This window comes from Salvelinus sp. IW2-2015, linkage group LG13 (genome assembly GCF_002910315.2).
Source record: "Salvelinus sp. IW2-2015 linkage group LG13, ASM291031v2, whole genome shotgun sequence".
Taxonomy (NCBI): domain Eukaryota; kingdom Metazoa; phylum Chordata; class Actinopteri; order Salmoniformes; family Salmonidae; genus Salvelinus; species Salvelinus sp. IW2-2015.
The window spans coordinates 41,242,610-41,258,001 of record NC_036853.1 but is presented as its reverse complement, the minus strand read 5'-3'; the positions used below and the strand labels follow the sequence as shown (position 1 = coordinate 41,258,001).

The 15,392-nt window shown below is 44.4% G+C and overlaps 1 protein-coding gene across 1 annotated transcript in view; it reads right to left on the bottom strand.

Moving 5' to 3' along the window:
- Positions 1 to 327: 327 nt before the first annotated feature.
- The window catches only part of LOC111971669 (ATP-sensitive inward rectifier potassium channel 12-like), a 47,263-nt gene continuing 32,198 nt past the window's right edge, over positions 328 to 15,392 (bottom strand). Inside the window, exon 2 of the mRNA XM_023998520.2 lies at positions 328 to 6,675. Coding sequence (XP_023854288.1) covers positions 5,186 to 6,487 — 1,302 coding nt within the window. The 5' untranslated portion in view covers positions 6,488 to 6,675 and the 3' untranslated portion in view covers positions 328 to 5,185. The remainder of the gene's footprint in view (positions 6,676 to 15,392) is intronic.

The window sequence follows — 15,392 nt, the reverse complement described above, 5'->3', positions numbered from 1 at the left end:
GGACCTTAAAAGGACTGACACATCAATCTAGACTGTAACTGTGGATCCTCTCCAGTTGCAAGTGTGTCTTGTGTGTGTGTAGGGGTCTCTGACACCGTACCACAAATTGCCAATCATAAATCCCACCGGTCTCTCTTTCTTTTCTATTCTCTATCTCTCACTCCTTTTCTCTTCTCTTCCCTCTTTTCTCTTCTGTCCTCTTAACTCCCACACATCTTTTCTTCGGTCACATCACAAATCATTATGTCATTGAGAAAATAGACATTTAAAACGCAGCTAAGTCTTGTAATCAGATTTTTTTAAATGATTTATTAAAGTTTTCATCATTCATGTTCATTGAAATAAACCAAAAGGTAGGAGAAAAATGTATCAAGAACAACCCAGTAAGTCAGCATCTCGGGCTCGTTCAGTCAGTGGAAGACGTCCGATTGTGGTCAAAGTTCAACCGGTCCGTCGAGTCAGTTACAGTATCCCTTCTCCTTTCTTACGTCAGAGGCTTAGCAAGCAGCTCGGACGTCTCTTATATCTCCACAAATCTCCGATTGGTATCATCTTGTGGCTTATGTTATTGGTATTTTATACCTAGATCTAGAGATTATAGATCAGTAGTTATGACGTGCTAAAATCTCAGAGCTCGGTTTGAATGCAGTTTCAGTTTTTATCTTCCCCCCCAATTCCCTCTACTCATCCCCAGGTTTACAGTTTCAGTTTGTGCTCTAGTATCAAGCTAACCCAACCCCTTTCCTCGTCCTCCAAGCATATTCAGAGATATTAAGAAAAGAAACAGCTCAGCAAGATTGATATAAAAATAGAGTAGTGTTGATTTGTGAAAATAGTGAGCAAGTAAGTTTCCACTGCACATAGACAGACTGTCCTACCTACGGACCCATATGGGAGCATTACTAAGAGTCATGGACAACTAAGTCTAAGTCCCAAATGGCACCCTATTCCTTACATAGGGAAATACTTTTGACCAGGGCATAGGTAGTGCACTATATAGGGAATTGGGTATTAAAAGTGTTAATTAGTCTCATTAAATATCAATGGTCATCCACTACCCCATGATGCCGTAGATAAAGCAGATGTTGATGATGGTTTTGCATCTCTATGATCGCCCATTGCCATCATTATTACAGAGATGACACCTTGTACTGTAGTAGCAGCAAGTAAATGTATATGTCCCAAAAGGCACGTTTCCCTTCAAAGTGCACTACTTTTGACCAGGGCCCAAAGTTGTGCACAGATAATCTTTCTCGCCATGTATTTCATTAACCTTCCTAGAAGACAAAGCAATATGATGCTGTAGAATTACCAGCCAGGTCACCTGTGATACAAGTTAGTATTCGACATCCATCAATATCTGATATGACGTGGAAACTGGCCACTAGGGGCTACAGTGAGCGCTGTTACTCTAGTGGCTTTTGCTTTTGCTTAGGCATTGTAGACAGGGATGGTGGGTAGGCATAGGCGTCTGCCTCTGGTGTCAAAGGTTGTTTTTGATATTTTTGTTTTAAGCCTATCCTAAACCTTAACCCTTACCTTAACCATTCGGACTTAATGCCTAACCTTAAGATTTCGGAGTTAATGCCTAAACTTAACCCCAACCTTAAAAATGTGTAGTTATGCCTAAGTACCTTAAACACTGTTTAATTAAGGTACAACATTTGACGTTTGGAAGAACTTAGAAATTTTACGTTTGAGCATCAAATGGATGAATGTCTAATTCTGACGTGAGACTGTAAGAGCTAGTTTAGAATTACAATGTTCTGTTCTCTCCATTACACGTGAATTATTATGAACAAAACAATATAGCCGCACAATTGAACAGATCAGATAGTGTGTGAATTATACAAAGTGCTGAAACAAAAAAWTTTTTTTACAAGTACTTAAATATTTCATCAAACCACTACTCCTCCAAGTTCATTAGCCATCTGACTGGCATTCATCCAACATTGCTTTTCAAAAGTTGATGGCCATTCTATACAATACATCTATGTCCCTCATTCCTACTCTATGAAAGATTGTCACCAAAACTATTATAGGTCATATAGGGCTATATAGTGAGTTACTTTGTGCAGTAGGAGGGACAAGGAATTCTGGTACAAAAATATACTAGAAAAACGTAACCTGTTTGACCTGTCTGTGGATCCTCCATACAGCAGTGTCCTGGGACTCTGTTGGGTTTGTAGGGAGGACTGAGGGTGCGTCCTTAATTGCACCTTATTCCCTATGTACTGTAGTGCTCTATTTTACTTTACTCTACCAGAGCTAGAGCACTATAGTGCACTATATAAGGAATAGAGTGCCATTTCGGAATAGGGTGCCGTTTCGGATATCGCAACCTGACACATACAGTACAGTACATGGACGAGTATTGCTCAAGCGCATGCACTAATACCAGCCGTATCTGGCTCTGACTGCACAGTCCAGTACACAACTTTGGTTTAGGTTTCATTTGGGAAGAAGAGTCCCGACGGGTAGTTAGGGCTTGAAGCCAAAGTTTTGTGTTGCTTTGAAAGTGTTGAAAGAATAGAAGCATCAGGAGGTCTATTTTGGGCCTGTCTTCTGTCTATAGCCAATCGGGGTCTGAATAATAAGAGTCAGTTGATTGGATTGGATACAACATGAGAGGTTCTGTTACACACCCTCAAAAGCCAACAGCAAGCTCCACCTTGAGAATAATGCTTATATGAATGGACCTTGATAGATGTGGCTAATTCTGGATAGCAGGACTGTACAATACAGTTTAAAAAGAACATAAACCACTGTAGTATAGTCTCTACCACCATACACTTCTTGATTTCCGTTCAAAACCGGAGTGGCATAAATCGGTGTAAGTAAAACAGTAGTAACACAACCTAACCTAAGAGAGGGTCTGATCTACTATCGTATTACTGATATATGTCCAATTCTTTCAGGTGTACACTTCCTGTTGTGTTGAACCTAACTGAATGACCCATGTCTTGACTATGGTATTGTTTTCTTGTTATTATTAGTTTTCACTCGTCTTTTCTTAAAACTGTATCTAATGTGCATAGTTCAGATATGAAAAGCAGAAGGAACAAGGCTTGCGTCACAAATGGCATCCTATTCCCTACACATCTATAGGGCTCTGGTCAAAAGTAGTGCACTATGTAGGGAAGGGCTGCCAAACCCTCTTCCTGGAGATCTACTGTCCTGTAGGTTTTCAGTCCAACCCTAATTTAGCAGTTCTGATTCAGCTAGTTAAGGTCTTGTTGAGCAGCTAATTAGTAGAATCAGGTGTGTTAAATTAGGGTTGGACTGAAAACCCACAGGATTTTAGATCTCCAGGAAGAGGGTTGGACAGCCCTGATGTAGGGAATAGGTACCATTTGGGACGTAACCATGATCCATCCACTCTATTTCCCACCCAGAGTTTTTTTACTTTGTGGTGACAAGTTTTGCAGTCAGTAATCTATTTCTACAACACATTTCATTCATTTAAATGATGTTACATAATCCCCTCCGTACTGTAATTAGACATTTCTCCAAGTGCTGTCTGTCTGCAAAGAGCCCTTGTGGGAGAACAGGTCGCTAATGTAATCTTCCTTTGTCTCTCTCCATTATTCTATTTCTCACTATTTCCTCCTTTGGGTCTGTTTAGGGATGTCCAATGGTATCTCTTCTTTAAGCAAACTCATGGCCGTGTTCATTAGGGCACTCAACGTTTCAAAACATATGCAATGGTAAACGAACATTTGCTGTTCCTGTTTGTCTGTTTTTATTCTCTTTTGGTGCCTAATTAACATGACCCATGTCTTGATTGATGTCTCCTCAGCCAATGTGATGACTGGAAGGAGTTTTAACAGTGCAAATTATATACCCATTTTTAGTACTGTACCGTACTTTATCTACGTGATGATTGATTTACTTTACCGGCCAACTTTGATCTCTTCTCTTCTTTTTTTCTCCTTCCTCTTTTCTTCCCACTTTTCACTTATTTCCAATGTTTGAAGGTTTTTGGTAAGACTGTCTTTCAGTGGGTCAATACTACAGTTCTATATTATCCGGTCTTTAAACTCAGTCATCCAGCCAACTCCCATTGTAGTATTATCAGCGGAAATGTAGACTAATATACAGCTAAGGCTACTGCTCTTTTGTTAGCCAATCTTTAGATTTTGGGCAGTGGCTAATGGGTTAATTTGTTTGACTTTCAAGTGTAGCCGAGTGTAGCCCCTTAATGCAGTGCTTTGTTCTATTTGTGCTAGATTTTGGTGCGAGCTAACCTGTAACTGTCAATGTTGCTGCCTGGTCTGCCGTTCAGCTGGGTGCAATAACTGGAGCTGTCTAAATCAATCAGATTCCCTGTTCAAAACAAATAAATTGCTAGAGAGTGATTTAGACAGCAAACATTGTGTTTTGTTCACTTGATAGTGAATTGTGCCCACTAATTGTTTTCTATCTACACTACCATTCAAAAGTTTGGGGTCACTTAGAAATGTAACAGAAGCTACTTTCATAATATCAATTGTTTACTTTCTAAGTGATTCAAATTGCATAGAAATGCAAAATACACAATGCACATTTATGCATTTAATCACTGTATTCTTCCAATTTGAAGGTTATGTTTCATATATATTTCAAATAGCTAATTTGCTGCAGGCAACATTTATGGAAAGCACCTTTAAAACTACAGGTGTGCATATAGAAAATGTTTAGCTAAATATCAGTAGGTATCCAGTGTTTCTATTTCCAACACACTCTCCCTCTTTGACAGACTCTGTAAACTACAATACAGGGCAGTTATAAGAATCCCCTAAAATACCCTCTTGATCTGTTGGAAATACTTCACACACTTTACTAAGAAATCTATATAATTTTTTTTATAGCTAAGATATTATTTCCTAATAGACAATGAATATTGCATTATATAAAGCTCCTACCTCAAACTATCTCATGACCAAAATATTTCAAGTTTTCCTAAAGAGAGAGGGGTCTTTTTATGACCGTTCCTGTTATTCCATGCTATGAGGAAGCAGAACTGCTGTCTCCACTCCTGGCTGTTTCTAGTCTGACTAGAGGGATTTCCTCTTTCCTTATGGCTGTAGCGTGATGCTAACAAGTCATGGTTTTTATATGGCACTTGCATTACTCTGCATGTATTCACATGGAAAACAACCCGCTAGAACTGAGTTACAAGAAAAATATTGTCAAAGGTCTAAGGTCATATCTCTGATTCTCTATGATATGACCTCTTGTCTAGGCCGACTGTGGCCTCCAGTCTCTCTAGCTCTGGCACCCTGTCCATATCCTCCTTCCCCTCCTCATCCTCTTCCTCGTCTCGGCTGATAAAAGCCAGCTCATTCTCATAGCAGAAAGAGTTGGCGGTGGGCGTAGGATCCTTGTCCTCGTCCTCCATCTCCGCCATGTCCTTGGCACTGCACTGGGGGGTGGACGGCACCTCAAAGGTTTTGTGGAAGTGAGCGTAATCCACTTTGTATTGGCTCTTCTCCTCGAAGACGACAGGCTCAAAGCGGTGACCCCACAGGATCTCTGAGGACAGGTAGGAGCTGCGAGCTTGCGCTGTCATGGCTGTGGCTTCCACCATCCCTTCAAGTATCACCACTATCTCAAAGTCGGACAACTCTAGGTCCTGCTTGCTGATGCCAAACAGGGGGCTTTCCTCATCAATCTCGTGCACAATGGTGAGCGGGGAGACCAGGAAGATGCGGTCGATGCCCGTGTCATACCCTACGTTGATGTCGATCTGGTCCAGGGGGATGTACTCACCCTCCTCGGTGATGCGAGGCTTGATGAGCTGGGCCCGGACGTGGGCCTCCACCATGTGGCTCTTCCTCAAGTTTCCCACCCTCCACATAAGGCACAGCTTCCCGTCACGCATGGCGATCACTGCATTGTTGCTGAACAGCAGCGTCTCTGCACGCTTCTTAGGCCGCGCCATCTTGGCTAAGATGGCGCCGATCATGAAGGAGTCGATGATGCAACCAAAGATGGACTGGAAGACCACCATGAAGACAGCCGAGGGGCACTCCTCCGTCACGCAGCGGAAGCCATAACCAATGGTGGTCTGGGTCTCCACAGAGAACAGGAAAGCGGCCACGAAGCTGTTGACCTGCAGGACGCAGGGGCTGAAGTTATCGTCTCCACCACCCGGGTTGTCCATATCCCCGTGAAGCAATGCGATGACCCAGAAGGCCAGGCCGAATGCCAGCCAGGACACCACGAACACCAGTGTGAACATCAGGAACATCCAGCGCCAGCGGATGTCCACACACGTGGTGAAGATGTCTGACATGTAGCGCTGCGACTTCTCGTCCATGTGCGAGAAGCGCACATTGCACTGGCCGTTCTTGTTCACGAAGCGACTGCGGCACTTGCGGCGCATCGTGTGGATCTTGCCGTTGCCGAAGCCGTTGCCCATTGTGACAGCCGGCATGGCACCGAGACGCAGGCCTTCTTCCTCCGAGGACACAATGCAGTAGCTGTGTGCCCCGACCACACTCATAACCGAGCCAGACTCAGCTAGTGGGGCACCAGAGAGTCGCTGCTCCAACTCAACAGACAGAGTGGTAGTCGAGATGCGGGAAATAGCACTGGGGATCACAGGAAATGGCTACAGGCAGCTCCCCCCTTCTGCCAAAACAGATCTCTGTCCAAGTGGGCCAAATGGGTCCTAGACACACCCTTCCTGACCTGAGGAGAGGAGAGAAGCCAGAGGTTAGTCTACTACACACAGGATCCTGATATTATCTACTGTTTGTATGATAAAAAATGAAACAATTGAAATAGGCCATGTTAAACAACACCTCTCCCATTCTGCCTCAAAGACTCATATACTCAGCGGCATTATTTTAAGTGTTTTATCACTACAATGGTGTGGTGCGTAGTACTCGATCACTTTGGGCTTGGTGCGCCTTAGTAGCAGCAGATGTTGCTAATTAAATCAAGTTCACACTCTTTTTTGTGAAAATTGTAAGCAGCCATTCAGCTGGGATCCTGGTCTTGAGGCTTATAATAGTAGTTATTAAACTCCCCAGTAGACTAGTCTGTGTCCCAAATGAAACCCTATTCCCTTTATAGTAACCTCCCACCACCACCACCACGTCATCAGCACCCCCTGGTCTGGCTCTGCCTGTACTGTAGTCTAGTGGCTGAGCAGTGTGATTTGTCGCTCTAATAATAGCTGCCAGTCACATTGAGCCCCCTTTTCCACAGCTCAGACTCTGAGAGCTCACTGCGTTCTGATTGCGTTTATTTTCAACACAAGAACTGGACAGACCATTTTATTTCAATGCATCTCCAGCACAGTTCATGTCAACGCAGCTAAGCAGATCATTTCAGTGAAACAATGTTTTGACCTTTAGGTGTTCATCAGGTGCTGAATACGGAAACAGAACTGATACCATATTGCAGTGAAATGTGTAGCGACACAAAAAGTAGGTTATGGCATATGGACCACATCGTTATTGACTGACCTCCTTACTGACCTCTCAGTAAGGAGGACCACATCGTTATTGACTGACCTCTCTCGTAGTCTCTCTCTCTCTCTCTTGCTCTCTCTCTCGCTCTTTCTCTCTCTCTCGTAGTCTCTCTCTCTCTCTCTCTTTCTCTCACTCTCTTTTTCTTTCTCTCTCTCTGTCGTATCCTCTCCTACTCTCTTTCTCTCTCCCTCTCTCAAGTCTCTCTCTCTCTATTATCGACCAACCAGTAAACAGGAGTCACTGAAAGGGAACCTGATTTGCTGAGATATTGTGGGACGGCTCAATGTAAGAGAGTGCTTAAAGGAGTCACCATGGAAACAGGTCACCACACCAAGACTGAGGGCTGCTGAGATTGGGTGCCTGGCGTTCTGTAGCTATATCTAAGATGTGGTAACTTTGGGGGCTGGTTTGATCGCAGGTGTGAGGTGGTTCGTAATTTCCTAATTGGTGTTGTCTCAGTACACAGGTAACGTAAAATCATCCGGGGGCAGACTTTCCTTTCCTCCCTCTTCACTATCTCCTCCTCTCCTAGAATATGGCTATAAATCGATTATTTTTAACAGGAGTAACTGGCCTTGCCCGTCTTGGTGTCTTGCCACCCTAAATGAAGTATTTCTGGTTCCCTCCAGGTGGCAGAACAGTCAGGAAGAGTTGCCCCCTTCCTGTGAGCATGGTTGTGTCCAAATGGCATCACAGTCCCTATATAGTGCAGTACTTTTGACCAGAGCCCTCTATAGAAAATAGGATGCCATTTGGAACGCAGCCCATGTACAGAGAAACCAACCAACAGCGAGACAGACTGAAGAAGATAAGCTGGAGAGGGCGAGTGATGGTGAGAGTGAAGTACTGTAATGGAACATAGAGAAACCAGAGAGAGAGAGTGAAGAGGTGAGAAGAAAGGATTAAAAAAGGATAGAGGTCAGGGAAGACAGGGAGGCACTGTGGAAGGACACAAGGAAGAAGAAAGGGAAGAGAAGGAGGCAGAAAACAGGGGGGACCCTTAGGACTGTAGAAGGGAGGGAGAGGGAGAAATGGATACTGGTCTAAATAGAGCTTGTCTGTTTTGTCAAACGTCTGTCAACAAATCACTCCGCTATCTCTCCAATAACCAAAGAAAAACCCTCTGCTGCTGTCACCGCGGTTATTGCTCTCCTCTTGTTCTGTACCTACCTGCCGATAGACATTTCAGTATCATTTTATAAATTTTGCTGCAGTGGGCGAAATCAGGGTCGCACAGTGTTTCTTGGTAGTCTTAAACAAATCTACTTTGACACAAAAGTATACACCTCACACACATGCTTATGGGCATTACAAAAAAAAAGACACCATGTCAGATATAGAGTTGAAATGTATTCAATTTTGAGTTTGGATCCTAATATTACATTTTATATGCATCACAGAAGACTGAAATATAACAAAACTGTTTAACATAGAAACACTGGATTTTCTGCAACACAAAACATTTAAAAGTGTATTAATTAGGAAAAATATGAATAACATTAGACCCATGAGGCCACTAGGTCATTTGACTGCAGGAATAGGGCTACAGCCAACAGGTACAATGTACTATGATGCCAGTATGCATGAATAGAATGGCGCCGGAGGAGAGTTATGGGCTCCTAACCAATTGTGCTATTTTCTGTGTTTTTTCACGTTGTTTGTAACTCATTTTGTACATAATGTTTCTGTCACCGTCTCTTATGATCGAAAAGAGATTCTGGATATCAGAACAGCATTACTCACCTCGAACTGGACAAATATATATTTTGTTATGAGTCAGATGCGAAAGATTCACTCGAGATACCCGACCAGGCCCAAATCCCATCATTCGCATGAAGAGAAGACGCGGATACACCCACACTACACAGTAGGGTTGGCAGGTCTTCTTCCCACACTGTAGGGTTGCTAGGTCTTGTTCCCAAAGCGCCGGGGAGTGTCGGAGCAAGCCAGGGGAAGCAGGTTGGGGTGCCTTGTGAGAATTCGTCGGCGAGTGGGTAACCCACCTCTACCATCTGTCCAATTGGGCAACGTGCAACCATTGGAGAATAAACTGGATGAGCACCCAGTTCAAGACTATCCTACCAACGGGATATTAAAAACTGTAAAATCCTATGTTTCACCAAGTCGTGGCTGAACGACGACATGGATAATATACAGCTGGCTGGTTTTTCCATGTATCGGCAAGACAGAACAGCTGCCTCCGGTAATATATGGGGTGGCGGTCGATATCTATTTGTCAATAACAGCTGGTGCGTGAAATCAAATATTAAGGAATTCTCTAGGTGTTGCTCGCCTGAGGTAGAGTATCTCATGATAAGCTGTAGACCACACTATTTACCCAAGTAATTTTCATTTATATTTTTCGTAGCTGTCTATTTACCACCACAAACCGGTGCTGGCACTAAGACAGCACTCAATGCAGGGAAACGTAAATCCATTTTACCTCATTTCTACCAGCAACAAAAGGGAGAAAAAAATCTAGACCACCTTTACTCCACACACAAGCTCTCCCTCACCCTCCATTTGGCAAATCTGACAATAATTCTATACTCCTGATTCCTGCAGGAAGTACCAGTACCAGTGACTCGCTTAAAACGGTAGTGGTCAGATGACGGAGATGCTAAGCTACAGGAGTTTTTTGCTATCACAGACTGGAATATGTTCCGGGACTCGTCCGATGGCATTGAGTAGTATACCACATCAGTCACCGGCTTCATCAATAAGTGCATCGATGATGTTGTCCTCACAGTGAGTGTGCGTACATACCCCAAACAGAAGCCATGGATTACAGGCAACATCTGCACTGAGCTAATGGGTAGAGCTGCAACTTTCAAGGAGCGGGACTCTAACCCGGATGCTTATAAGAAATCCCACTATAACCTCTGATGAACCATCATGCTGCAGGAGGGATTGGTGCACTTCACAAAATAGATGGCAGCAAGAGGAAGGATATGTGGATATATTGAAGCAACATCTCAAGACATCAGTCAGGAAGTTAAAGCTTGGTCGCAAATGGGTCTTCCAAATGGACAATGACCCCAAGCATACTTCCAAAGTTGTGGCAAAATGGCTTAAGGACTACAAAGTCAAGTTATTGGAGTGGCCATCACAAAGCCCTGACCTCAATCCCATAGAAAATTTGTGGGCAGAACTGAAAAAGCATGTGCAAGCAAGGAGGCCTACAAACCTGACAAACCTGCCTCAAACCTGACTCAGCGTTCAACACCATAGTGCTCTCAAAGCTCACCACCAAGATAAGGACCCTGGGACTAAACAGCTCCCTCTGCAACTGGATCCTGGACTTCCTGACAGGCCACCCCAAGTGGTAACGATAGGTAAATGTAGGCAACAACACATCTGCCATGCTGTCCCTCAACACAGGGGCCCCTGAGGGGTGCGTGCTTAGTCCCCTCCTGTAACTGAGTGGCCAAGCACGACTCCAACACCATCATTAAGTTTTCCAACAACACAACAGTGGTAGGCCTGATCACCGATAACGATGAGACAGCCTATAGGGAGGAGGTCAGAGATCCATAAGTGTGGTGCCAGGACAACAACCGCTCCCTCAATGTGATCAAGACAAAGGTGATGATCATGGACTACCGGAAAAGGAGGGCCGAGCACGCCCCCATTCTCATCGACGAGGCTGTAGTGAAGCAGGTTGAGAGCTTCAAGTTCCTTGTTGTCCACAACACCTACAAACACACCAAGACAGTCGTGAAGAGGGCACGACAATGCCTATTCCCCCTCAAGAGACTGAAAAGATTTGGCATGGGTCCTCAGATCCTCAAAAAGTTCTTCAGCTGCACCATCGAAAGCATCCTGACTGGTTGCATCACTGCCTGGTATGGGAACTGCTCGGTCTCCGACCGCAAGGCACTACAGAGGGTAGTGCGTACAGCCCTGTACATCACTGGGGCCAAGCTTTCTGCCATCCAGGACCTCTATACCAGGGGGTGTCAGAGGAAGGCCCTAAAAATAAAAAAAAGACTCCAGCCACCCTAGTCATAGACTGTTCTCTCTGCTACCGCACGGCAAGCGGTACCGGAGCGCCAAGTCTAGGTCCAAGAGGCTTCTTAACAGCTTCTAACCCCAAGCCATAAGACTCCTGAACAGCTAATCAAATGGCTACCCAGACTATTTGCATTGACCACCCATGTTTTTTAAGCTGCTGCTACTCGCTGTTTATTTTATATTATCTATGCATAGTCAATTTACCCCTACCTACATGTACATATTACCTCAATTACCTCGACTAACCTGCACCTTCTGTTATGATCCCGGTGTGACCCCGTTAAATGTCTTAGAATCATAAGAAACAAATTATGTTTTTGTTGTCATAGGAGACTTGGTAAACAAGTTATGTATTATAGCTTGAAATCATGCTTAAAGAATGTAATGTTGCTCTCTACAGATATAAAATAGTACTCAAGGGTGGGCCTCTGACAAAAATAATTATTTTTCAAAGGCCCACCCTTAAATGTAATGCATTACGCACATTTTACAGAGTGAGAATTTAAGTCCATTACACTGTTCCTGTGCAACACGTAATGTTACCCAACATTTACTTGCCTCTTCTTCGACAGTGAAACCGTGAGATAATTGCCATCTGAACCTGATCAGCCGTATGGGATGGCAGAGTCACACGTAGCTATATGCAGAGGCTGCACTATTGCCAGATAACTCGCAGATCATATGAGTGTTTTAATGCCACGAATAGACACACAGCGGTGTTAGATGTTGCACAGTAGAGGGACAGGACAGGAGCTGGTCTATGGCTGGCCACTGGAATATACTGTATATTAGTCTATGGCTGGACATTGGAAAATATATTAGTTTCTGTCTGGCCATTGAAACATGGCAGGCTAGACTAGTTTAGAACAGGCCTTGTACTTAATGTCACTCTTCTCTTTAAGGGTTTTCTGATGAAGTGGGGCTGAATATTGTCTATAATGTACAGTACACTGAGCATGTATTAATAACACACTTAAAAATTCATGTCATTATTAAAAGCCTGCTGGGTCCAATCGCAATGAAATTTTCACAGAGTTAGTGGTAGAGCGCCCTGCTCAAAATAAGTGCTATTTGAGACACAGGCTAAGTGAGTCAGAGAGCACTGTAGAGAGAGACATGTACAGTGAGATGATTCAGCACATAGCCAATTGTAATCAGACCTGTATATTTGACCCCCCCACCCTTGACTTAGGTGACCCACTTATGTGACTAGCTAACAAACGCACTCTGAAGTCCGAACTCTCAAAACAACACATACTGTATGTTCAAACAAAGAAACAAATACAAACAGAGAGACAGAAAGACAGACAGACACCGAAATTAGAGACCTTCCATGAGTATCTCCTTGGTATTTATGACTATTATATTTCAAGAGGGTGTTAAAGTCCAATGAATGAAGTCCATGCCAAGATGATATTGTTGCTGTACTTTGGCTTGACTGACATGTAGTTACAGACATTTAGGCTACCTGTTGGTTTGGTTTATGTCATCTGCTATCTGAATATTCACAGCAAAGTTATATAGTCAAGTGAATCTCATGATTTAGAGAATCTAATATTATTTCCACAGAATATTTATGAAATTTATATTTCATATTTTGAATGTACTGAGTTGAAATGAGAGGACATCATAATTCCCAGCTTTGATCTGTACTAAAATCAACGACTGACAGACTATCAAATTTGGTCTTTTGCAAATGCAATGCATCATAGGGCCCTGAGATAAGAGAATTTTAAAAAATTGTTTATGCATTACACACACACGTAATCTCCCATCTGTTGAAGCGCCTCTTGAATGTAGTCCTCCATGGCCTGGGTCTCAGCCACCGCCAGAGGGTAGATGCGTCTGCGCGGAGGTGTGGCACCGGAAAACAGGTCATTGGCACAGTCCCAAGGGGCGATGAGGAGGGAGACAGGTAGCGCGGGTCTTGGAGAATACCTCCCTTAGATCCTGATATTCCCCTGGGATGTTGGGCAACCACAGGACTCTCAACCAACGTGGAACCACAGGGGACAGGGAAGCAGGTCTTCCGGTATTCAGGTGATTAGTCAATGATTCTCATCCTCGACCATGAGATGGTAGGGTTATGGCTCTGAAGCCAAGGTAGGCCGAGGATGATCTTGTGAACTGGTGCACATGTGATGAAGGGAATGTTTTTCTGGTGATTGGGCTCCACGGTGAGGGTGAGCGGTTGGGTGATGTGTGTGATGGTTCTGGATCCTAGAGACCGACAGTCGAGACCTTGAACCAAAAAAAGGAGAGGAGAGCGGGTAGGTAGTAATATTGAGAGAGGAGGCAAGGGTCTGATCCATAAAGCTCCCAGCGGCGTCGGAATCCACTAAAGCTGTAGACAAAAGGCATGAGGGACAGTCAGCCAGAGTGATGGGTACTAAAACGAGTAACAGGAAGAGCAGTAGATGGAATACTCACTCCTGGTCCAGGGGATGTAACATCACGTGACCGTCCCTCTGCTCTAGTGGATCCCGGATTCTTTAGTAACGGACACCGCTGGCGCTTGTGCCCTCCCTGGCCACAGTACAGACAGAGCCCCAGCTCTGGAAGGCATGTGGGAAGGCATGTGACTCCTACCTCCATGGGTTCAGGCTCTGATCCCGAACATGCGCCGAAGAGGGAGAGAAGCGATAAGATGCCGACGCTCCCGGAAGAGGCTATCCAGACAGATGGCCATCGCAATGAGTGTGTCCAGGGTGAGGTTGTCATCTTGGCAGGCCAGTTCCGTCTGGACCTCCTCCTTCTAAATAGTGTGCTAATCACCGGCTCATTCCATCCACTGGAAGCTGCTACTGCCCAGAAGGTAAGCGTCTGATTCCCCTGCTGGAGCTGAAGCTCACCTCCCTCTCTGCCCTCTGCGGGATGATTGAAAATACATTTAAACAGAGCCATGAACCCCTCATAAGACTCCAGATCCTCTCCTCTCTCCCAGACGGTCATAGCCCATTCCAATGCCCGCCCAGTCAGCAGAGAAATAACCGTGGCAACCTTAGACCTCTCGGTGGTGGGGGCTCCCATCTGATGTGCGAAATGGAGGGAGCACTGAAGGAGGAAGCCATGGCATTTGGATGATGTCCCGTCATATTTCTCAGGGAGGTATAGACGGGCATCGCTGACCTGAGCGGGTTGCTGAATGGGCTGGTGTGCTGGGTAGACTGGCTCTAGAATATCCTCCGCTGTTGAGACGTTGTAGACTGAGGAGAACATCTTCCATGGCCGTCCCCAGTTGAGCCAGCTGATCATGGTGTTGACGAAGAAGTTCACCTTCACCTATTTTGAGTTGGTATTCTGTAATGATTGGGTGTTGAGTCCAAAGCAGGTGCAACGTGTTTAATCAAACAACAAAACCAAGAACAAAACATTAACTTAAGGCAGGCAGAATGCCGATACACAAGAACAATACCAACTGGTGAGTGAACATGGGAGAGTGACATATAAAGGGGAGAAAATTATGAAGGTAATGGACTCCAGGTGTGAATCATAATGATGATGAGTGCCAGTTGTGCGTAATGACGAATCCCAGGACCGGTGGTTAGTACTCTGGCGACGTTGTACGCCGGAGGGGAGGGGAGGAGCAGGAACAGACATGACAGGGATCTGTAATTTTATATCAGACTTTCAAGCCAGTGTTCAAATTGAAGGCCTACTTCAAGTTCAGTAGCAGTTGTTTTGATGTACCTTTTAATAAATTATTGTAGTGATGAAGTCAATCTCTCCTCCACTTTGAGCCATGAGAGATTTACATACATATTATTGTTAGCTCTCCATGTACATTTAAGGGCCATCCGTGCTGCCCTGTTCCGAGCCAATTGATGTCATTAGTAAAGATTGAGACAAGTAAGGGGCCTAGACAACTGCCCTGGGGATTTCCTGATTCTACCTGGATTATGTTCGAGAGAATCC